General features: G+C 42.6%; 1 protein-coding gene across 1 annotated transcript in view; it reads left to right on the top strand.

Annotated features, from left to right (window-relative positions):
• The window catches only part of XRRA1 (X-ray radiation resistance associated 1), a 68002-nt gene that overhangs the window by 37129 nt on the left and 5254 nt on the right, over nt 1-25619 (top strand). Inside the window, exons 9-14 of the mRNA XM_010848868.1 lie at nt 3607-3735; nt 4512-4729; nt 12297-12337; nt 15328-15453; nt 24117-24210; nt 24987-25102. Of these exons, the coding sequence (XP_010847170.1) occupies nt 3607-3735; nt 4512-4729; nt 12297-12337; nt 15328-15453; nt 24117-24210; nt 24987-25102 (724 nt within the window). The remainder of the gene's footprint in view (nt 1-3606; nt 3736-4511; nt 4730-12296; nt 12338-15327; nt 15454-24116; nt 24211-24986; nt 25103-25619) is intronic.

Here is a 25619-nt window from a genome sequence, read left to right as displayed (position 1 = left end):
ATATATATATATACTTTATTCATTGTTCTAGTTGTTTCCAGTGGAAAGTCTTATTACATGAAGTAAGACAAGTCTTTACTACCCTGTACTTCCTATTTCTTTACATATAAGAAAGAGAGAATAAATATACTCCTGTTTACATCAGAGTATCAACTGAAATATTTATGCTTTGAAAGCAATGCAGCTTCAGACAAGTATTATTGTCATTTTCTTCCTACACATATGTCCACACTCAGTATGCTCTGTCGATTCCCCTTTTCTGCTAATCTCTTAAATTTTGGTCCCCCATCGTCCACTCTCAACCCACTGTTTTTCTTGATCTTTAGTCTTTCTTAGTGTTCTCATCCCTTCCCAAGTCTTACGTTATTTCTCTACTTCACTTTTGTCATCTGAACTATACACCCATGTATCCTACTTATCGTATCAAACTCATCAGACACATGCCCATGCCAGCATCTCCTCCTCCTCTGGCCTCATTGATGGGCACTGCTCTTCATCTGCTGTGCAGTTGTCCAGGCTAGAAACATGGTCATCAGCCTGAATTTTTTTCTTCCTCACCTCTCACAACCAACTAGGCCCAGAGATGCTTGAATCTAGAAACCACACAACAAGCAAAGCAGCAGTGACAGCAGAACCAGAGCCCAGGGCTCCTGATCCCCACTCCCATGCTTTTTCCAATATGGTACTCGAATTCCCATTCCTGAATGGGAACCCAGCCACCAGGGCAGACTCTTACCTTCTAAACAATTCCATTAAAGCTACCAGATTTTAAATGGTATCACTTCCCTTTGCCAAGAGAAGCTATAATAAAAATAGCACTACAGCTGGAAATCTCGGTTTCTTCATTACTGACGGACTCCTGCCACTTCAAAGAACTCTTCTCCCAAAACTGCTGTGGGAAGGGCTCAGCGGGAGAGTCTGATGCTTTCCTATGAAGCTTTGCATCTTGTCTTCCTCACCTACATATTGATGGCCCCCCTATTTCAAGGCATGTGTTTAGAGACAAAATGAAACTCCTCTATGTTATAATTGGAGCTGAACTTTGAAAAGGCAAAGTAGTGTGACTTTTCACAAGAGACAGGTCAGAGCTAGCTTTTTTATTATGGAGCTTAAGAGGAATTTTTTGAAGTCTTACTTCTTAGCTGTTTCATATTTCACTGGAGTAAAATAAAGATTGGCCAATTAACTATAGATCAACAGAGCTTCTGTGCACCATCCTATAATTGCTTTCAGGTAGATTAAAAATTCACTGTGTGAATCAGGAAGAGGAAGAGAGTGATCTGTGACCCTGAAAAATACCAGGAGCTAAAGGCTTCCTTCATGCTCTGTTGAGTGTCTCTGGTCTTTGGATTTCAAGCCTCTTGCCCCTCACCTTGCCAGGGCTCTTTTGGAAACAGTATCTGACCCCTTCCTCCTTTTAGTCAGAATTATCATGGTTATAATCTACAGAAATCCATCATTATTAGAGTAACAAAAAAGGAAGAATTTACTGTAAAAACAACGAGGCATCTAACACTCAGGCCTGGGACCATGCTGAGTATCAGTCCTGAGCATTGTGGAGCACCCCGGAAGTTCTGTCTGTCAGCTCTCAGGCCTGCTCCTCTCAGTGACTCACCCCGTTTGTCCACAGGTGCGTGCCTGTGTTTCTCTGAGCCCCATGTTGAGGCACATGACCAGCCAGAGCTCCTAAAAATACTACAGCTGCAGCCACAAAACAATGATTTGTCTTCCTGTTCCTCTCCTTAGCTCACAGTTCTTAAGAAAATTGCAAATTCTCTCTCCTTTTTTCCTTTGGCCACACCTCATGGCTTGTGGGATTTTAGTTCCCCAACTAGGGATTGAACCCGGGCCCTCAGCAGTGAAAGCCAGCAGTCCTAACCACTGGACCAGCAGGGAGTTCTCTCCCTCTCTGTCTTCATGGTCTAGCTTAAGCATTGCCTTCCCTGGGCTCCCCCCGCCTGAGTGGGTGACTCCCATCAAGTTTTGTGTCTGCCTCTGCTCTAGTATTGGTCTCACTGTGTGCTGAGCATCTGTCTCCTCCACGAGACTATAAGAGCTTTGAGAGGAGAATGTGCTCTTTTTCTCCTTGTATTCCCTGTACCTGGCTCCACAAATATGTGTAAAAAATTCTTGAGTGTGAATGAATGAATGAGTGCACAACTGGCTGTATGCTGTCTTTAAATTCACCTTTGAAATATTCCTGCCTTTAGGTGAACTGGTAACAGTCCTTTTGGGCTTGAACTCACTGTCTACCTTTCTCAGCCTCTCTTTCACCCAGCCAGCAGCTACCCTTCCACTTCCCCACCCTTTAATTCACATAGGGCTTGAAGATGTGATGTGCGAGGTGGGCGCTGTAGTGGAAAGGGCCTGGAGTTTGGAATCGAATTGGAGCTCTAGCACTTGCTGACTATGAGATTCTGGGCAAGTGACTCTTAAGTTCGAATTTCTTCATCTGAAAAAGAGATAGATCACACCTGTCCTTCCCAGTGCTCCTCTGAGATGACAGATGTAAAACAACACAGTGTCAGGAATGCAGTAGGCTCAGAAGAAAGGCTACTTTCCAGTCCTCTTATTGTAGGCCTGTGATTCACATTTGTGTATGTGTGCGTGTGACCAGGTATCCCTATGTGTTTGTTTTTGTGTATAGAGAGGATGGGGTTGGAGGGAGGCATGAAAACACAGTGTGAGTCATCTATCTCTCATGTGCTTAGAAATAATTACCTAAGCCTCATCCACATGGTGACACAAATGAGGTCATGTTGATGGTGGTACCTAAATACCACCACTTCCTACCCCACGTGTGTGATTCAGGACCTCAGCCTGTTAAATCCCACTCTTAAGTGTTTCTGAAAATCCTCAGAATTTGAATTTAAGAAAAGGCTTCTCAGTTCCATACTGATGTGTGCACTCTACAAAGGCATTTAGAGGAGAGCCTCAGTGCAGCCAGGAGTGGTGCCCTTCATCTGTCTTACCTTACCCGACTTGGCCTCTGCCAGGGTCACTATCTCCAAGTGCTTCTGTGGTTACCAGTTCTTGGGGTGACACAACATACTTGGGAGTCTTCCCTGACCCCAGATTGTGCAGTGTTCTTCCTGTAGAATGTTTCCCCTAATTTTGCCACCCTGGTATCTTCCATGAACATTACTAATACCTCTCCATCCTGCCCCAACTTGGGCTCGCTGAGTCCATTAGTGGATATGTGCAACCTTTCTCCAAATGAAAGATTGGATGTGTGAGTGGGGTTTGGGGAAGGGGGTCATTGGAGATGGGATTACACTTTCTGGTACCTCTGTCTGCAGAAACCATTCTTGGGCACTAGAGAAATTTCCAAGGTGGTTAGGCTTCTTTTTTTTTGGTGGGAGGGGGCTACGCCACACAGTTTCAGACTTGGTTTCAAATCCTGAAACCAAGTTTCAAATCTTGGTTTCAGACCAGGGATTGAACCCATGTCCCCTTGCTTCAGAAGGCTGGAGTCGTAACCACTAGACCATGAGAGAAATCCCCTGGTTAGGCCTCTTGATTGATTCCCTATCCTCTGTTTCTTCCTGGGAATGATGGAGCTTGTCCCGTGTGCTTGATCATGACTGCAGGTCTTTGTGCACACAGGGAGGCGTCTGTCACATCGCTGACCACCAAGAGGTACATCCTGAGGTTCCCAGCGCTGGAGACACTGATGCTGGATGACAACAAACTCTCCAACCCCAACTGTTTTGTCAGCCTGGCCGGGCTCAAGAGGTAAAGCTAAAAGCCTCTCTCTGCAGGGCCCTCTGTAACCCCCATCCTTGCTCACACCTTGAGTACTGCCTAGAAGCCAAAAGGCCTGGCTTTAAATCCCAGTTCCTCCACTTATCTCAGCTGTGTGGGCATGGGTAAGTCATCTCCCCTCTGAGCTTTAGCTTGAGCCAAAAAAGCAGGGCATTGGTAAAGATATTTCTGATCACATGATTGGTTTAGAAGCAGCAAAGAGGAGATTAGGATGAGATGTTATCAGAAACGGGATCCTAACCCTAAGAGAGGAGATGGAATAAAAGAAAAAAGAGTGAGAATCAGATAAGTTAAACTCTGAGCTCCATCTATAGATGGCCCTCTATACATCCAGAGATTCAACCAACATAGAACTCATAATTGTGGAGGCCTGACTATATTTGGTTAAAGCAATGAAATGCTGGCCTTTAAATGATTAAGTTTTAGATCTCTGGAAATTTTACTTGGGGTTCAAATGCCATTTACTGAACACTACTTTGTGTTCAGTACACAGAGTAGTACACAAAGTTCACTACATTATTTACATATTTTGTCAATCCTCACAAGAACCTCAAAAGGTTAATAAATGCTACCCCCATTTTAGAGGTAGGGATATTGAGACCCAGAGAGGGTGTCATTGGCTTAAGGTCACAGAGGAGGAGTAAGTGTCTAAGACTGACTCCATGTTCATTCCCTAAAGTTGCTTGGTAAATGTCCCTGAGGTATCATTACTGCTGAGATTCTGTATTCACTTTCCTTAATTGAAGACTGAAGAAGTTAAGCCTGGACCAAAACAGGATTTTCCGGATCCCGTACCTACAGCAGGTTCAGCTCCGAGATGGGTCTGGAGATTGGGTTGGAGGCAGGGGGAGTCCCCGGAAACAGCCCCAATCCATGCTGCAGTCCAAGTCGTGGATATATGAGGCCTCAGATGACCAGCCGGATTATACTATACTGCCCATGAAAAAGGATGTTGACCGGACAGGTTAGTGATACCCCTTGTTAAAGAGACTCTTGACCCATGGTGTGAATAAGCTTCTAAGAATTGATTCTGAAAGTCTATGGCTCCCTGGGGAGCTCCTGCTTCTCAACTGCTGGGTCTGGGGAGATTACGGTCTCACATAAAATATTTCAGTAACTTCCTACCTGTTCTGTCAGTCAAGATGTTTTTACAACCCAGCTATAAGTGTATTTTTTTTAATTTTTTATCTCAAATAGTAAGAGGCTAGAAGTAAGGCTTTCTAGTGATGGTTAATTCTGGGGTGCATTGGCATTCTCAAGGGACTCAGGCTCCTTCCATCCTCTCTTCTCCATCCTGGGCCTGCTTGCTTGTCCTTCGTTGCTTGTCCATTTGCATGTCTTCTTTGGAAGGATATCCATTCATATCCTCTTTGATTATTTTTTTGCTATTGAGTTTTGAGTTTTTAAAAAATTACTTTTTGGATAGGAGTCCCTTGTCCAGATACAGTAATTAAAAATATTTTCTCCCCTTCATTAGGTTGTACTTTCATTTTGTTCATGGTTCCCTTTGCTGTGCAGAAGCTTTTTAGTTTGAGGTATACAGCTGAGTGATTCAGTTATACATTTATATGTATATGTTTATATTTTTTCGATTCTTTTCCACTGTCATTTATTACAAGATTTTGAAAATAGTTCCCTGTACTATACAGTAAATCCTTGTTGTTTATCTATTTTATATATAGTGGTATGCATCTGTTGATTCCATACTCCTAATTATGCTTCCTCTTTCTTCCCCTTTGGTAACCATAAGTTTGTTTTCTGTGTGAGTTTTTCTGTTTCATAAATAAGTTCATTTGTACTATTTTTTAAGTTCTACATATAAATGATATCATATGATATCTGTCTTTCTCTGTATGACTTCACTTAGTGTGATAATCTCTTGGTCCATGCATGTTGCTGCAAATGGTATTATTTCACTCTTTTATATGGCTGAGTAATATTCCATTGTATGTGTATCACATCTTCTTTATCCATTCATCTATTGATTGATACTTAGGTTGCTTCTGTGTAGTGGCTGTCATATATAGTGCTGCTCTGAACATGGTGGAGTTACATGTTTTCTTTGAAATTAGTGTTTTCATCTTTTCTGGGTATATGCCCAGGAATGGGGTTGCTGAATCATATGGTAACTCTATTTTTAGTTTTTTAAACAACCTCCATACTGTTTTCCATAGTAGCTTCATCAATTTACATTGCCACTAGCAGTGTACAAGGGTTCCCTTTTCTCCACACCTGCTCCTACATTTATTATTTGTAGACTTTTAGTTGATGGTCCTTCTGATCTATGTGAGATGATACTTCATTGTAGTTTTGATTTGCATTTGTCCAATGATTAGCAATGTTGAGCATCTTTTCATGTGCCTGTTGGCCATTTGTATGTCTTCTTTGGAGAAATAAAGGAATGTTCTAGTTCTGTAAAAAATGTCACGGGTAAATTGATTGCATTAAACTGTAGATTACTTTGGATAGTGTAGCCATTTTAATAATATTAATTCTTCTGATCAATCTATGGTATATCTTACTATTTCTTTAAATCATTTTCATTTCCTTTATCAGTGTTTTACAGTTCTCAATATATAAGTCTTTCACCTCCTTGGTCAGGTTTATTCCTAAATATTTTATTCTTTTTGATTTCAATTTTAAAAGGAATTTTTTTTACTTTCTCTATTTCTCTGTTAGTGTAAAGAACTACAAGTGGTTTCTGTATGTTAATTGTTTTTTAAAGTTTATTTATTTATGGCTGTGCTAGGTCTTCATTGCTGTGTGAGCTTTTCTCTAGTTTTGGCAAGCAGGGGCCATTCTCTGGTTGTGGTGCACAGGCTGTCATTGCAGTGACTTCTCTTGTTGCAGAACATGGGCTCTAGGGTGCTCAGGCTTCAGTAGTTGCAGCACCCGGGCTCAATAGTTGAGGCTCCCAGACTCTAGAGCACAGGCTCAATAGCTGTGGTGAATGGGCTTAGTTGCTCTGTGGCATATGGGAGCTTCCCAGATCAAGATCAAACCTGTGTCTCCTGCATTGGCAGGTGGAATTTTTACCACTGAGCCACCAGGAAGTCTGCTATATGTTAATCTTGTGTCCTACTACCCTGCTGAACTCATTTATCAACTCTAGTAGTTTTGTGTGGAGTCTTTAGGGTTTTATATATATATAGTATAATGTTATCTGCATATATGACAATTTTACCTCTTCCCTTTCAGTTTAGATACCTTGTATTTCTTTTTCTTGTCTGATTGCTGTGGCTAGGACTTCCAATACTATGTTGAATAGAAGTGGTAAGAGTGGGAGTCCTTGTCTTGTTCTAGATTTTAGCTGAAAACTTTCAGCTTTTCAAAGTTGAGTATGATGTTGGCTGTAGTTTGTCATAAATAGCTTTAATTATGTTGAGATATGTTCTCTCTGTACCCACTTTGGCAAGAGTTATTTTTTTTATCATGAATGAATGTTGAATTTTATCAAATGCTTTTTCTGCATCTATTGAGCTGATCTTGTGGTTATTGTCATTTCTTCATGTATCACATTGATTTGAGTCAACACATCTATTCTGTATGTCTGCATCTCTATTCCTGCCCTGCAAATAGATTCATCAGTAATGTTTTTCTATATTTTATATATATGTGTGTGTGTTAATATGTGATATTGTTTTTCTCTTTCTGACTTACTTTATTCTGTGTAACAGGCTCTGTGTTCATCCACCTCTCACTAGAACTGACTCAAATTTGTTCCTTTTTATGGCTGAGTAATATTCCATTGTATATATGTACTACAACTGTTTTATCCATTCATCTGTTGATGGACCTGTAGGTTGCTTCTATGTCCTGGCTATTGTAAATAGTGCAGTGTGTATGTTTGTTTTAGTCGCTAAGTCTTATCTGACTCTCTGCAACCCCATGGACTGTAGCTTGTCAGGCTTCTTTGTCCATAGAATTTCCCAGGCAAAGCATACAGGAGTGGGTTGACATTTCCTTCTTCTGGGGATCTTCCAACCCAGGGATCGAACCTGCATCTCCTTTGGTTCAATTCTTTAATCACTGGTAGACAGATTCTTTACCACTGAGCCAACTGGAAAACCCGAACATTGGGATATATGTGTCTTTTTCAGTTATGGTTTTCTCAGGGTACATGCCCAGTAGTGGGATTGGGTCTTCATGGCTACATATGGGCTCTTCTTTAGTTGTGGTATGTGGGCTTCTTATTGTGGTAGCTTCTCGTGTTGCAGAGTGCAGGCTCAATAGTTGTGGCACACAGGCTTAGTTGCTCCAGGCATGTGGGATCCTCCCAGACCAGGGATTGAACTGGTGTCCCCTGTGTTGCAAGGTGGATTCTTAACCACTGGACCACCAGAGAAGCCCAGCACTTTAATCATTAATCTTTATAAAGTTTCCCTTGCCCTATTTTTTCTCCTTCATTCTTAATTCCTCCTACCATTTCCCATTTTCATCTGTTTTTGTGCTGAATATATTTTCCTGGATATATGGATATATCTTCATAAAATATATTAGTTTGTGTGTAATGTGTTTTTAGTTTACATAATGGTAATATGCTGTTGAGCCCATTCTGTTACTTAATTTTTTTTTCCACTCAGCACTCTTTTTAAGGTTTTCCTTATTGCTATATGCCCATCCAGTTCTTCCTTTTATCTATGCATAATATTCCACACTGTGCTCTAACCACACTTTATTCATCTCTTCCCTTGCTAATGGACACCTACGTCGCCTAACCTTGTGTATGTTTCTTGCATATACCCCTGGCCAGAGTTTTTCTGGAATATTTACCTAGAGGTGAGTTTGTTGGATCACAGAGTATATGCATACATAGTTTAAATAAGTGCCACCTGATTGTTCTTCAGAATGCTGGCCCTGGTATATACACTCATACTTGAAGAACATCAGAGCTCCTGTTTCCTTACAACCTTGCCTGCACTTGATATTTCCAAGCTTTTTAATTGTTCTAAATTTTGTTATTTTGGTGGGTATAAAGTGATATTTCATTGTTTTAATTTCTATTTTATAAATATTGGTGATGTTAAGTATTTCTTCATTTACTTAGTTTTCAACTTTTATGAATTGCTATTTCATATCCCTTGATAGTTTTAATATTTTCAGTTTCTTCTTTTATTTTGTAATCACTTGACTGTTTATTTCATCTGCGATGGTAGAGATGACATTTTGAAGAGAAATTCTTAAGTTTGATTTACCCAAGTATATTAGTTTGCTAAGACTGCCCGCATACCACACACTGTTTGGCTTAAACCGCGGATATTTATTTTCTCATGGTTCTGGAGGCTAGAAGTCCAAGATCAAGGTGTTGGCAGATTTAGTTTCTTTTTCAGTCTCTCTTTGCTTATAGAAGACTGCCTTCTTGCTGTATCCTCATTTGGTCATCTCTCTGTCTGAATTGTCTATGTCCTAATCTTCTCTTCGTACAAGGAGAACGTTCATATTGAATTAGGGTCTATCCTAATGAGCTTATTAACCTCAGTTACTTTTTTAAAGATGCTGTTTCCAAATACAGTCTCATTCTGAGGTACTAGGGGGTTAGGAGTTCAGCATATGAATTAGGGAGGTGATGGGGGACGACACAGTTCAGTCCATCACACCAAACCGGTACAATTTTATCATATGGCTTATGCCTTTGGGTTCTTGTTTAAGTATCTCCCTTTCTCATGGTCACAGAGATAGTTTCCTATGCGGTATTGCTTTTCATTTTGCTGTTGAGTTGATATCTTTCAAAGAGAGTTTGCATATAATAGATTTTTCTCAGCCCATAAAATATCCCAAATTACATTTGTTTTGTCATTATACTTGAATGCTAGCTCACTGAATAGAGAACTGTAGCCTTAAAATAATTTTTCCTGAGAACTTTGAAGATATTACTTGATTGCCTTCTAAATCCATTGTTGCCATGAGAAGTCTGATACCAGTCTGATTCCCATCCCTTTATAGGAAACCTATTTTTACTTCCTGGAATAATATTTCTCTTTTTTCCTTTGGAAATTTGAGTAAGGTGCTTCTGGGTATGCGGTTCTTTTTGTTATTTTGTTAGGTACTTTGTTCTTTCCAAGATAGTTTCCTTAATCTTGGAAAGTTTTTATTATCCTTCATTCCATTCTCTGTTTTATGAATTAGCTCCTCAGATGGACCTTTTCTTCTATACAAGACATTTATTGAATCTTTTATTTGATTATGATACTTTAAAATTACAAAATTAGTAACAGTTTCTCTTCCATAATGACCTAATTTTGTCTTAAAATGAAATAGTCTTTTGAATTCCTTCAGTTCAGTTCAGTTGCTCAGTCGTGTCCCACTCTTTGCAACCCCATGAATCGCAGCACACCAGGCCTCCCTGTCCATCACCAACTCCCGGAGTTCACTCAGACTCACGTCCATCGAGTCAGTGATGCCATCCAGCCATCTCATCCTCTGTCGTCCCCTTCTCCTCTTGCCCCCAATCCCTCCCAGCATCAGGGTCTTTTCCAGTGAGTCAACTCTTCACACAAGGTAGCCAAAGTACTGGAGTTTCAGCCTTACCATCATTCCTTCCAAAGAAATCCCAGGGCTGATCTCCTTCAAAATGGACTGGTTGGATCTCCTTGCAGTCCAAAGGACTCTCAAGAGTCAAAAGCATCAATTCTTCGGCACTCAGCTATCTTCACAGTCCAACTCTCACATCCATACATGACCACTGGAAAAACCATAGCCTTGAGTAGACGGACATTTGTTGGCAAAGTAATGTCTCTGCTTTTGAATATGCTATGGCCATGGTTTTTCCTGTGGTCATGTATGGATGTGAGAGTTGGACTGTGAAGAAGGCTGAGCACCGAAGAATTGATGCTTTTGAACTGTGGTGTTGGAGAAGACTCTTGAGAGTCCCTTGGACTGCAAGGAGATCCAACCAGTCCATTCTAAAGGAGATCAGCCCTGGGATTTCTTTGGAAGGAATGATGCTAAAGCTGAAACTCCAGTACTTTGGCCACCTGATGCGAAGAGTTGACTCATTGGAAAACACTCTGATGCTGGGAGGGATTGGGGGCAAGAGGAGAAGGGGATGACAGAGGATGAGATGGCTGGATGGCATTACTGACTCAATGGACATGAGTCTGAGTGAACTCCGGGAGTTGGTGATGGACAGGGAGGCCTGGCGTGCTGTGATTCATGTCGCAAAGAGTTGGACACAACTGAGCGACTGATCTGATCTGATCTAGGTTGGTTATAACTTTTCTTCCAAGGAGTAAGCGTCTTTTAATTTCATGGCTGCAGTCACCATCTGCAGTGATTTTGGAGCCCCCCAAAATAAAGTCTGACACTGTTTCCACTGTTTCCCCATCTATTTCCCATGAAGTGATGGGACCAGATGCCATGAATTCCTTAGAAGGCATTAATTATTCTATTTAAAGTTTTTATTCTTTTGGTTAAATGACCTCTCCTTTTTTCAGATGCTGGTTCTTCTTTTATATTTAATAACTTTCTTTCATGGTGCTAATTTTTCTCAAATATTAGGAAGTGCCTGACTGTACATCTCTTGAATGGTTCCCAGTCTGAACCTTAGAATCCAGGTTCTGGTTTCTGGAGTTCTTTCTTATACCTGTGGGAAGGGCCAAGGCCTGAGTTCAGATAGAGTGTACCTCAGTTCATCTTCCTAGATGTGGGGGCTCTCTGTCTCTCCCCAGAAGATCACTGCTTAGCACCCACACTTATGACCATGGCTCATCCTTTAGCTAACTCCTACTTTTTTCCTTGCACAAACCTTTAACAGATTCCTTTCAGACCCTTGTCATCAGAGTTGTTCTTGCCACATGGTGTTCCACCCATATTATTGCTTATTTCATTTTAATGTAACCTTCTCAATATAATATCATTAACATGTGGAAGGGGTCCCATTAGTCAGGGCAAAGGTGAGTGGTCCCTGCATAGGATCCAGACCCAGCAGATGCTTTGCTTTATTAGGTTGAACTCAGCTCTTTATTGGCTCCTCTTTGATGATTTCAAGAATGAAATCACTCTGCAGCCTCCTTCTCACTTGTCTCTCCTGAATTCACTGTCTTAACGCATTCTATTTCTACTAGTATAACAAATAGTATTTTTAAATCCTCCAACAGAATATCTTTTATATACATTTTTCTCTTCTAAAACAGTTGGTTTGCCTTCTGACCAATACTGACTGCCCTGTAGTTCTGAGGCTTACAAGAGCTTGCATAGTACAAAGTCAGGAAGAAGATCAGTGTGGCTGATATATAGTGAGTGAGGGCCAGGGTAGCATGAGATAAGACTGGAGAAGTAGGCAGAGGCGAGATCAGGCAGGACCTCCAAAGCCTGGCCAAGGAGTTTGAATTTTGTTCCAAGCACAAAGGGCGTATTACCCGATGCGTGTCACAGCTGGTTCCTCTTCCTAGTTAGCACTGAAGCTTAGGACCAAGGAGCACCCGCTGCGGGAGATACTCTGCTGCACACAGTGGGTGGCAGACGCAGACCCTGGCCTCCTAGGGGTCAGTTAGCGCTCTCACCAATCTCCATTCTTTTCTCTTATATTTCAGAGGTCGTGTTCTCATCTTATCCTGGATTTTCAACCTCAGAGGTAGGAAATGCCTACTTTATATATTTGTCCTTGCATTAGAACATTAGTTTTAGTAAACAAAAATAAGTTGACGGAGCCATGAGAGGCATTTGCATATATAACACTGAGGAAGCCCATTCACTGAATGCGGATTTCCTGAGTCCCGACCACGTGCCAGGCGCTATGCTGGCCTATGGAGATGTAGCAGGGGACTCAACTGACAGGTCCCAGGCCTCACACAAGCCACAGACCAGCTTCCTTCTTCTTCAGTGGGGATGATTCCTGCCTCAAGTGATCAAGCTGGCATTGAACTGAGGCTGCCACTAAGATGAAGCCCAGTGGTTCCTTAACAAGAGCCCCCACCCCAAAGCTAGAGCGATCCTGGCCAAACACACCGCCATCTGGGATCCGATCCTGGTGTCACAGGCTTAGACACTTGATTTTTGTCAGCACAGAAAACTGTCTTTTTTCTCAGGGTAGATGCTCACTAAGCAAGTTCAAGAAGACTGACACACTAATATTTATCTATTTATTCACTTACTTATTTATAGTAAGAAGTACCATTATTCAGTTAGGCAACCTGCATCCTTGGGTCACAACTCAGTATACCCTCTCCCCACAGATACAACTGGGTGAGAAATTATATCAATTGCTATATTATTGCCACTTAACAAGCCAACACAGTTGTTGACTTCAAACAATGACAATTTATTATTTCTAACAATTATTTGGGTTGATTAGGTGGTTCTACTGGTGTTTAGCTAGGGCACATTCCTGCAGCTGGCAGGTTATCTAGGAGCTGGACTCATAGACAGCTGGCAGGACTTGTCATCTTTATGTTACCTTTTCATCCTGGACTTCTTTGCAGCAAGGTGGCATTAGACTTCCAAGAGCAAGGTTCTGAAATTCAGGCAACGGCATTTTCTGTTGATCAAAGCAAGTCACAGGCCAGTATAATACTGCAGTGCAGTTCTGATGCTAGCCACTTGGAATTAGCCTGAGCCCACAAGAGCAGAGTCCCCAACAAGACTGCCCTCACTTTAGGCAGTACTTGCGAGTGGGGGGTTCCCGGGCTATTTTAATGGCAGTAAATTCTACAGCTGCCACGATCCCCTCAGGTTCAGTAATTTGCTAGAATGACTCAGAACTCAGGAGACCATTATACTTCTGATTACAAATTGACTATAAAGGGTGCAAATCAGGACCAACCAAATGAAAAGATGCACAATGAGGGCTGGGAGGGTTCGAAACTTAGAGCCTCTTTGCCCTCTCACTGTGGAATGAATGTGTGACATGCTCCCAGCACAGCTGATGGGTTCACCAGCCAGGTAGCTCACCAGAGCCTCAGTGGCCAGGACTTGCACTGGAGTTTCATTGCATAGCCATGATTGATCGAACCGTTAGCTACATGATTGAACTTGATCTGTAGCCCCTCTCGCCTCCCCAGAGGTCAGGCTGGCTCAAACCCCAATCCTCTGATCACATGGTTGTCTTTATAATATGGCCAGCCCCCATCCTAAGTCATCTCATTAGTGTGAACTCAGGTATGATCCAAGGGGTTATGAATAACAAAGACATTCCTATCACTCTAGAGATTCCAAGGGTTTTAGAAGCTCAGTGCCAGAAACCCAAGACAAAGACCAGACAAATTCTTTATTGTGCAGCAGCCAGTCTGGTTTCAAAGGATTAGAGATACAGACTCCAGGTCTGAATGGCAGGAGCAGCCAGGTCACTCTGCATAAAGTTGTGCCTAACAGATAGAAGGGCTTGTGGCCATAGAAGCCAGAGGTTATTGGCAGGTTGCTTAGTGCTCAGGTCCCAATTGTGTGCCATCTGAGAATGTAGAGTGATTTGAATGGATGGAACTTTTAGTGGCCCCTCTATCAACATCAAATACATCCCCCCCTAAGACAGGGCCCTCTGTGACCCCAGCAGAGCCAGTCATGCCCTCACGTCAGGACCTTCCTGGCCCTGGAGAGGGCTAGATAACTCCCAAGCCTGTCTGGTTTTTTCTTCTCTGTGCTTCAGTCTGACTTACCTTCTTTGGCTCACATGGCCTCCCTCCAGATCGGGAATGGCACAGTTGAGGAGATGCCTTAACAGACTGCCACCACCTTCCCCTCCAGCCTCTGGGAGATTGCATTCCGATTTCCCTGAGAGGAGAGTTCCCAAGCACCATCACTGGTTTTTGTTTTACTCTCACCCATGACTCATCCATTTGTGGCTGTACAACGTGGAGCCCAGGAAGAAACAAAATACTTGGCCCAAAGTAGGTGCTCCACAAACGGTCATTGAATGAGCAGGTGAAAATAAGTGACTTGCTCAAGATTACACAGCAGTTAATGGCACCTAGATGAATCAAGTTCATCTGAAGCCAGTCATCTGAGCCTGTGACTTCCTTTGGCTCCATCTAACTCAAGGAATCAGTGAGTAAACTGAGTTTGGCATAGTTAATCCAGCAACTTCCATTTTTCAACTTGATCGTCATCTAGGACTTAGCTGCTGTTTCATCCTGGAATGAAGAACCCTCCACTGTAGGATTGGATGAGTGCATCAGAGCAGTAGTTCAAGGCTCAGCTCACTCCTGCTCTGTCTCCTCACCAGGAAGAGTCCCCTTAATGATGCGAGCATGTACCTGCCCTTTTGCTTTCTGGAGAAATCTTAACCCGACTGTATAGAAGGGCAAGTTCAGGATAAGCCACTATAGGGCAAAAAGTGGGAGGTGAGCAGGGAGCTTCTGCTGTCTGCCCTGCTGCTGTGCCATCCTTTGGCTTCAGAGAACTTGAGACTGGAACTTCGGGTATAAGAGAACGAACTAACTATGTGACATCAGAGAACTTGGAGCCAGAACTCTAGGCCCTTGGTGACATGCCCCCCTTATGACCCCAGAAGCCTCCTTTGGGCCAGCCCCTCTGGAATGGTCATTCTTTCCACCACCCTCCCTAGGAAGGGTCTGTTGGTCCACTTCTTTATCACCACAGCGCTTTGACTTTGACTCTTTTCCTTCTAAGACGACCAAGGTATGTGCACTTCCGCCCATATTCGAGATTCTTCCCGTGAAGTCACTGAAGGCAAGGAACCAGACGCTGGCCCCACCCTTCCCAGAGCTGAGATACCTTAGCCTGGCCTACAACAAGGTGACTCTTGGCTTCTCTACCTCTTTCCCCAGGAGCAGATGGGAGGGTGGGGTGTGAACTGCTCTGGCCTGAAAGCCAACCCTCCCATTCCCTGCATCAGCAGAATGCAGGTTCAGGAATTCTCAGGGTGGGGGTTCTCAGGGGGAAACAGAAGGCAAGCAGGCAGAGAAAGGAGTCATTCGATTCAGTCACAGGTATTGATTTACCACTCACCATGTTCCAGGCTCTGTGCTGGGCACTGGGGATACAATTACGAAGAGATTTGACCTCTGCCCTTACAGAGCTTGTCACCTACAGGGAAGACAGAGCGAACAAATGATCACAGTATAAACATGCCCAGTGTTGCGAAGACATTCACAGTGCTATGAACTATGTGAAGGTTAGGTCTCACCTCATATTTGGGACCAAGGAAGGTACTCTTGAGAGTGGTGTTTAAGCTGAGATGGAAATCAGGGAGCTTAGTGAGGTGAAGATTGAGGGTTGAGTGACTTGAGACATGTTTAAACCAAAGAGAACCGCAGATGTAAAGTCCATGGAATAGATTTAATATGTGTTTCATTTACAAGTTTTATGTTAACATATTTTTCCATGTCTTATAAAACTTCCTGTAAGCCCCACTAATTGAGCCCTACTCAGGTGTGAAATGCCAGCAACTTTTAAGAAACCCGGCTTACATTGGTCCTGAGGCAAGCAGTTAGTACAGCCAAACTCCCCAGGTGGTTTTCCTCTAAGAGTTATAATTTTAGTCATAACATTTAGGTCTTTGATCCATTTTGAGCTAATCTTTATATATGGTGTGAGGTAGGGGTCCAGCTTCATTCTTTTGTATGTAGATACGCAGTTTTCTCAACACCTTTTATTGAAAAGACTGTTCTTCTGCCACTGAATGGTCTGCTCACCCTTGTCAAAAATCAGTGGACCGTAGATGTATCAATATTATGGATTATCCTATTGTTCTTGAAACTGGTAATTTTCATCTTTTCTATTTATTGATCCAAAATAGAAATTACCCTTTTATTGACTTAGAAAAATAACTAGCTACTGCTTTCTTTGGATCTCTCTATTGTCTGTTTACTATTTCATTGATTTTTGCTCATAATTTTATTTCTCTCCTACTCACAATGAGTTTAATTGACTCTTCTTTTTCCTAGATTCCTAAGTAGTATAATTTTAGATCGTTGATGTAGACCTTTCTTCTTTTTAATATAAGCAACTATAAATATCTTCTTTAAACACTGTTGGAGCTGCATTCAATAAATTTTGTGTTTTGATATTCATTCAATTAAAACATTTTTAATTTTTTGTGATTTTTTCTTTGACCTATGGTTTGTTTAGAAGTGAGTGGTTTAACTTCCAAATATATGGGGGCTGTTCCAGATAACTTATACTTATTGAGTTCTAATTTAATTCTGTTGTAGTCAGATAACGTAATCTGTAAGATTTCATCCTTCTGAAATGTATTTAAACTTATTTTATGGTCCACCCTATATTCTAGGTTGGTGAATGTTCTGTGTGCACTTAGAAAAAAAAATGTATATTCTGCATTTTGAGGGGATAGTGTTCTATAAAAAGTTATTGTGGTTGCTACAATAGTGAAGCTGAGTAGTTGCAATGGAGGTTGAATGGCCTGCAGAGCCTAAAACATTTATTATCTGGCCTTTGACAGAAAAAGTTTGCTGACCTCTGGTCTAGATGATCAAATGTCAGAGTCCTTCAAGGCCTACTCTGAATCTCTTTCTCCTCTTCCTCTGTATTTTCTCCTGAGACTGGCTTCACATATCCATTGCCTATGACCAGTGCCTCATAAACCTTTAACTCCTTATTGTACCCCAGACCTATGTGAATTTCTACTTGGAAGTCTAAAAGGCACCTCCAAAGTAGACATATACAAAGTGAATTAATGATCTTACCAGTTCAAATTTGAATGTTCTTCCACTGTTCTGTATCTTAGTCAATAGCTGAGTTACTTGGGCTGTTGACTCCTTCAGCTACTTGAGTCAAACCCTGGTTGTCATCTTTGATACTTCTCTCTCCTGAAAATCCCTCCTCCCCACACACAAATAATCCATTTCCCAGTCTTGTCAAATTTAGGTCTTCATATTTTTTTATGGAAGTATAGTTGACTTACAATATTGTGTTAATTTTAGATGTACAGCATAGTGATTCAGTATTTTTGCAGATCATATTCCATTATAGGTTATTACAAGATAATGAGTATAATTCCCTGTGCTACGTAGTATACCCTTGTTGCTTATCTATTTTGTATATAATAGTTTATATCTCTTAGTCCCATAACCCTAATTTTGTTTGTTTTCTGTATCTGTGAGACTTTCTGTTTTGCATATACATTCACTTTTGTTATTATTATTTTTTAGATTCCAATATAAATGATATTATATAGTATTTGTCTTCCTCTGACTTACTTCACTAAGCATATTTCCTAGGTCCATCCATGTAGCTGCAAATGGCATTATTTCATTTTCTTTATGGCCAATACCACCAATTTACATTCCCTCCAACAGTGTACAAGGTTTCCCTTTCTCCACATCTTCTCCAACATTTGTTATTAGTAGACTTTCTGATGATAGCCATTCTGACAATGTGAGGTGATATTTCATTGTGGTTTTGGTTTGCATTTCTCTAATACTTAGTGGTGTTGAGCATATTTCATGTGACCTTTGGCCTTTTGTATATCTTTGGGAAAATGTCTATTAAAATCTTCTGCCCAAGTACTATTTACAACAGCTAGAACATGGAAGCAACCTAGATGTCCTTCAACAGCTTAGTGGATAAAGAAACTGTGGTACATATGTTCAATGGAATACTACTCAGCCATAAAAAGGAACACGTGTGAGTCAGTTCTAATGAGGTGGATGAACCTAGAGCCTGTTATGCAGAGTGAAGTAAGTCAGAAAGAGAAATATAAATATCATATACTGATGCATATATATGGAGTCTAGAAAGATGGTACTGATGAATTTATTTTCAGGGCAGCAATGGAGAAACAGACATAGAGAACAGACCTATGGACATGGCCGGGGGAGAGGAGGGAGAGGGTGAGATGTATGGAGAGAGTAAAATGGAAATTTACAATACCATATTAAAATAGATAGCCAGTGGGAATTTGCTGTATGACTCAGGGAACTCAAAACAGGGGCTCTGTGATAAAGTAGAAGGGTGGGATGGGGAGGGAGGTTCTGGAGGGAGGGGACATGGGTGTACCTATGGCTGGTTCTTGTATGACAGAAAACCACAAAATTCTGTAAAGTAATTATCCTTCAATTAAAAAAATAAAGTGGTAGAAAGCAAAACAAAAATCTTCTGCCCACTTTTCAACTGGATTATTTGGTTTTATTTTTGATAATGAGTTGTATGAGGTGTTTGTTTTAGATATTAACCCCTTGTCAGTTGCATCATTTGCAAATATTTTCTTCCATTCCACAGACTGCCTTTTTGTTTTATCAGTGGTTTCCTTTGCTGTGAAGCTTTAAGTTTAATTAGACTTCTTCATCTGTTTATTTTTGCTCTTTCTTTGGCCTTAGAAAATGCAAAAAAATATTGCTGTAATTTACGTCAAAGTGTTCTACCTGTGTTCTTCTAGGACTTTAATGATTTCAGGCCTTAAATTTAGGGGATGAAACTGTTTTGAGTTTTATTTTTGTATATGTTGTAAGAGAATGTTCTTTTTATTTTGGGGGCTATGGCATGTAGTTTGTGGGATCATAATTCCCCAACCAGCGTCTAAGTAACCTGGGCCCTTGGCAGTAAAAGCATGGAGTCCTAAACACTGCACAGCCAGGGAATTCCCAAGAGAATGTTCTAATTTTTTTTTTTTTTACACGAAGCTGTCCAGTTTTCCCAGCATCGCTTATTGAGGAGACTGTCTTTTTTCCATTGTATATGCTTGCCTCCTTTGTCATGGATTGATTGTAGGTGTGTGGCTTTATTTCACAGCTCTTTATTCTATTCCATTGATGTATGTATTTTTGTGTCAGCACCATATGGTTTTTATGACCATAGCTTTATAGTATAGTCTGTAGAATGAGAGGATTATACCTCCGGCTTTGTTCTTTTTCCTCAGGATTGCTTTGGCAATTCTGGGTCTTTTTTGATTCCATAAAAATTTTAGAATTATTTTTTCTATTCTTCAGAAAAAAGTAATGGGCATTTTGATAGGGATTGCATTAAATTTGTAGATTGTTTTCGGTAGTATGTCCATTTTAATAATAATAAGATATCATGGGATATCTTTTCATTTCACTGAATCATCTTTAAATTCCGTCATCAAAGTTTTATAGTTTTCCAAATACAAGTCTTTCATACCCTTGTTTAAGTTTATTCCTAGGTATTTTTTGGGTGTGATTTAAAAAATTTTTTTAAATTGAAGAATGCTTGCTGTACAACGTTATGTAAGTTCAGTTCAGTTGCTCAGTCGTGTCTGACTCTTTGCGACCCCATGAGTCGCAGCACGCCAGGCCTCCCTGTCCATCACCAACTCCCGGAGTTCACTCAAACTCATGTCCATCGAGTCGGTGATGCCATCCAGCCATCTCATCCTTTGTCATCCCCTTCTCTTCCTGCCCCCAATCCCTCCCAGCATCAGGGTCTTTTCCAATGAGTCAGCTCTTCGCATGAGGTGGCCAAAGTATTGGAGTTTCAGCTTTAGCATCAGTCCTTCCAATGAAACACCCAGGACTGATCTCCTTTAGAATGGACTGGTTAGATCTCCTTGTAGTCCAAGGGACTCTCAAGGGTCTTCTCCAACACCACAGTTCAAAAGCATCAATTCTCCGGTGCTCAGCTTTCTTCACAGTCCAACTCTCACATCCATACATGACCACTGGAAAAACCATAGCCTTGACTAGACAAACCTTTGTTGGCAAAGTAATGTCTCTGCTTTTGAATATGCAATCTAGCTTGGGCATAACTTTCCTTCCAAGGAGTAAGCGTCTTTTAATTTCATGGCTGCAGTCACCATCTGCAGTGATTTTGGAGCCCCAGAAAATAAAGTCAGCCACTGTTTCCACTGTTTCCCCATCTATTTGCCATGAAGTGATGGGACCAGATGCCATGGTCTTTGTTTCCTAAATGTTGAGCTTTAAGCCAACTTTTTCACTCTCCACTTTCACTTTCATCAAGAGGCTCTTTAGTTCCTCTTCACTTTCTGCCATAAAGGTGGTGTCATCTGTATATCTGAGGTTATTGATATTTCTCCCGGCAATCTTGATTCCAGCTTGTGCTTTTTCCAGCCCATTATATGTTACAGGTGTACAATATAGTGATTTATAGTTTTTAAAGGTACTTCATTTGAATTACTATAAAATAATGCCTATATTCCCTGTGTTGTACAGTATATCCTTGTAACTTATTTCATATTTAAGGGTTTATACATCTTTCTTCTCTACACCTATATTTCTCCCTTCCCACTCCCTATTGGTCACTGCTAGTTTGTTCTCTGTATCTATAAGTGTGCTTCTTTCTTATTCACTCATTTCCTGTATTTTTTAGATTGCACATATAAAAGATATCATACAATATTTTCTTTCTGCATCACACTTATCTCACTTAGAATAATACTCTCCAAATCCATCTGTGTTGCTGCAAATGGCAAGATTTTCTTTTTATGGATGAGTCTTAGTGACTTGTATATATCTGTGTATCACGTCTTCTTTATCCATTCATCTGTTGATAGCCACTTAGGTTGCTTCCCTATCTTGGCTGTGGTAAATAATACTGCTGTGAACATTGGGATGAATGTACCTTTTCAAATTACTGTTTTTTTTTCCCAGATATTTATCCAGGAGTAGAATTGCTGGGTTAATGGTAGTAAATGGTTCGTTCTAGTGTATTTTTCATTTCAGTTACTGCATTCTTCATCTTTGGTTGTTCTTTATATTTTCTAATTCTTTGTTTAAAAACTTCCAGCTTTTCCTCTGTGGATGCATTCTTTGTCTGAGTTCTTTGGTCATCCTTATGATCATTACCCTGAACTCTCAGGTAGATTGCCTATATCCACTTAGTTTTTCTTCTGAGGTTTTACCTTGTTCTTTCATCTGGAACATGTTCCTATTTCACCTCATTTTGCCTAAATTGCTGTTTCTGTTTTAATGGATTTGGCAGGCTGGTTCTGTATCTTTTCTGGTAGGTTCTGGTCCTTGTCATCAATGGTCATTCTGTAAATAGTTGTGATTTTATGTGCCTGTGAGAAGAGGTGAGCTCAGGGTCTTTCTACTCCACCATCTTGGCCAATCCCTGGTCTGGAACGGATGTTTTTTATGTGGGAGTACCATATGTTGTCTGGGTGTCCCCAGTGTCTTTGAGGTGAGAGCTGGATCTGAGGTGGACACCAGCCCGGTCTTTCCTCAGGGGTGCTGGCCTCTATGATAGAGGGTGGGGCTGGTGTGGGTCAGCTGGCACTCCAGCAGAGAGTGAGGCTACCAGCAGAGGCAGAGGCTACTCTGTCAAGGGGCAGGGTCTGCTGCCTAGCTGCGGGGGTGGAAACCTTGAGGGTCTGATTCGGGCTGAGTCTGTTCCCTTTAAGTGTGTGTGGTTTTCCTTCTCCCACACTGGGGCCTTTGCCCTGAAGGAGGGGAGCGCACAAGTAAGGGGCTCCTGTGCTTTACAGAGGTCCAGCGCTGTGCCTGTGTAGGCGTCTGCAGTTCTACTTAGCTGCAGTCCAAGTTGCATCTTTCCCCGTTATGGTCGGCCCAGATCTAGTGCACAATTGTAGCACAGAATGGGCAGGGCTGGAGCCTTCACTAGGCTGGGACTGGGAATCCTGGCGTTGTGCTTGTGGGAACTGAAGCGCTGCTCAAGCTGTAGGAAGTTGGGCTGCTTCTGTGTAAGTGCCAGCAGTGGCCACCATTGCCCACCAGGCCCCCCGCACCACCTCTGCATCCCTAAATGGATTCTTTTCCTAGAACCTGACTGCCCTAGATCCACTGCTGGCCTGGGGTGTTCACTCAGCTCAGATTGAGAGTGTGGCATGGCCGCAGCTGCTAGGGTAGACCACCCCCTGCCCTGTCTGTGGGTGAGCCAGCACCCACACCCTCCTCACCAGTGCAGTCTAGGCTTCAGCCTTTCTCCAGCCTGTCCCAGCATTTCTCCAAACAGCCACAGGGTTTGCCCTTTCTGTGTAGGACCCCAGGACTGGACACCCTGTCTGTGTCCTGACCCACTCACTCCCTGGGATAGTATCCACCACGCCGTCTCCCTCTTCCTCTTAGTCCCCTCCCAGGGACACAGGTCCTGACCAAGTGCCTTTCTCCTCATCCTGCCTGATTATGTGGGAGTCTCTCTTGTAGCCTTGGTGGTTTAGGAGCTCTTCTGCCAGATGCCATAACGTTTTCCATGAAAATTGTTCCATGTGTAGATATAGTTTTGATGTGTTTGGAGGGGGGGTGAGCTCCATATCCTCTTTACTCTGTCATCTGGATCCCCCTCCTGAAGCAATAGCCTAGGTCTTCATATTTCTAAAAATTCATCTAATAGGTTCTCTATGGACCAACATCTTTAATAAACTTTGGTCCGGCCCATACTTGCATCTCCAGTCTCATTTTGCACCAACCACCTTTTCTCTCTGCTTTTAGTCACACTAGTCTATGGGGTCACACAGAGTCGGACACTGAAGTGTCACACTGAAGTGACTTAGCAGCAGCAGCCTTCTTTAAATCCATCCAACAGGGTTTCTCCTCTTTGCTGTGGTATCTTTCACACATTCTTCTTTGTATGGAATGTTTCCTCTCTGCATTAGAGGAAGTAATACTACCTGCTGTGACAAACTAAAAATGTCAATGAACGCAAAAGTGTATTTCTTGCTTTTACAAAACCCATTGTGGATATTCCTGGCTGGTAGGTGGCCTTTCATATGATTCTTCAGAGACCTAGATCTCTTCTGGCCATAGCTCTGTCATCCCATAGGACCTTAAGAGAACTTACTGAATCCTATGCAACTGGTCAGGTGGCTCAGTGGTAAAGAATCCACCTGCTGATGCAGGAGACATAGGTTCAATCCCTGGGTCAGGAAGATCCCCTGGAGCAGGAAATGGCAACCCACTCCAGTACTCTCGCCTGGAAAATCCCATGGACAGAGGAGCCTGGGCGGCTACAGTCCATGGGGTCGCAAAGAGTCAGACACGACTTAGCGACTGAGCATGCATGCACACAACTGGTGGAAAGATGGATGAGTGAGGAGAGGATCCTGCAGGAGGTTTTGAATGGGCTGCACCTGGAAATGGCATAGCCCGTTTATCACTTCCACGCAGGTGGCATTGGCTAGAACTGAGTCATAGGCCCACGTCTAGCTGCCTAGGAGGCAAGAAGAAACAGTCTAGCTGTATGCCCAGAAACTAGAGGGAATGTTTCGATTAATACAGAGATTTCTTTGACATGTACTGCATCCCCCACTGCATTCACTCATCGCCTCCTGCCATCCTTCGGATCTCAGGGATGCCCTCTCTTAGCTCTGTGACTAGGTCAGACTAGGTGAAATTGCAGAGATAAGACAGTCCCAGCAGTAAGTCCTGTCCCCAGCAGCCTCACTCCCCCAGCCCCACTCCCACCCCAGACCTTGCAGGCATGCAGCCCTGCATTGTAGGGCCTAGAAGCAGTTGGGCAGAGGTGCGGGGTGGTGTCAATCTGATGCTCTCCTGCATTCCTTACAGATTGCAAAGGAAGATGCCATCCTGCCGGTAGCTCTCTTCCCATCTCTCTGTGAGCTCATCTTTCACAACAACCCTCTGGTGGCCCATACACGAGGTATGGTACCCGCAAACCTGCCCCCTGAGCCCAGTCCCCAAGAAGCAGTGTGGAGAACCTCATCCCTGCCTCAGTGCCAAGCCCTGCTCTGCTCTGTGTCACGGGTGGACAAGCTTCATAGTGCACTGCGGCTGTAGAAAACAGCAGAGGCTGCTGAGCACATGCTCGCACTGACTCATCCCAGCAGCAGCCCTGAGAAGCAGGCATTATTGTCCTTATGCACAGAAGATGAAACTGACGATCAGAGAGAATCACAGGCTACCCAAAGTCACACAGCAAAAAAAAAAAAAAGGCAGCACTGGAAATGCAACACAGAATTATCTAGATCCTGTGTGAGCTCCATAATGACACTCTGCTCTGTGGGATAAGTTGCTGCGACCTCACTCCCCACTTCCCAGCTGGGGAGGAGCGTGAAGCCGAACTGCAGAGCCCTCCCCCTCCCAGAACACCTGAACGCAGTAGCTGCCGCGTCACTAGTGGAGCCCACTGTCCAAGATGCAGCAGCTGGAGGCGTTTAGAGTCCTGGGTCTCTGGAGTGACAGTAGGGTATTCTAATCTCTGCTCTACACTGTCTTCATTGCCTCGGGCAAATTCCTTAACCTCTCTGTGACTCCGTTTCCTCATCTGTCAAATAGGCATGATATAGGTTTCTACCTCCTAGGGCTGGTGTGAGAATTAAGTAAGGTTATACATGTACATGAACAGTGCCTGGCACATAGAAGCCCCCAGTAAATGTTAGCTAACAAAATAATCTTATTTTCCCATCATGGCTCCAGGGGTCCCACCACTGCTAAAAAGCTTCCTCCAGGAGCGGCTGGGAATCCACTTAATTCGAAGGAAGATAGTAAAGGCTAAGCATCATATTTTGATGCCTCGGAAGGACTCTCGGAAGGTAAGGCTTCAAAGGCAGGACCCCCAAGCCCAGAGGGAGTGGAGCCTATTTTAATGCTGCAGATCACCCTGGCAGCAGAGCCACTCCCACCCACAACGCCTGGGAGCCTTCTGTTAGGTTTGTAGCAGCAGTGCTGTCTTCTCCTTCCCTCACTGTATGACATACAGATATACCCAGGAGAGGTAAGACAGTCAGACACCCAAAAATTAGAGTAGGGAGGAGTATGGGAGGGCATTGAGTCTGATCCCCTAATTTTCCAGAGGAACTGAGGTCCAAGAAACACACTGTGGAGAAGCGGGGGGAAATCAGTCAGAAGACCCACATGTCAGTCTGGTGCCATCATTTCTCATAACTGCCTAAACTTGGGCAAAATTTCCACTCTCTGAGCATCAGCTTCTCAACTCTAAAACCTCTGAGCTGCTGAGAGGACTGGATGAAATTGATACATTATTAACTTCCCAAACCCCCTACCAGTGCAAGTTACGTCACCCCTGGTATCATGAATGGCTGTGCCAGC

This window comes from Bison bison, unplaced genomic scaffold (genome assembly GCF_000754665.1).
Source record: "Bison bison bison isolate TAMUID 2011002044 unplaced genomic scaffold, Bison_UMD1.0 scf7180017864276, whole genome shotgun sequence".
Lineage (NCBI taxonomy): Eukaryota > Metazoa > Chordata > Mammalia > Artiodactyla > Bovidae > Bison > Bison bison.
The sequence above is the reverse complement of the archived record's forward strand: the minus strand, read 5'-3'. Positions and strand labels throughout refer to the sequence as shown.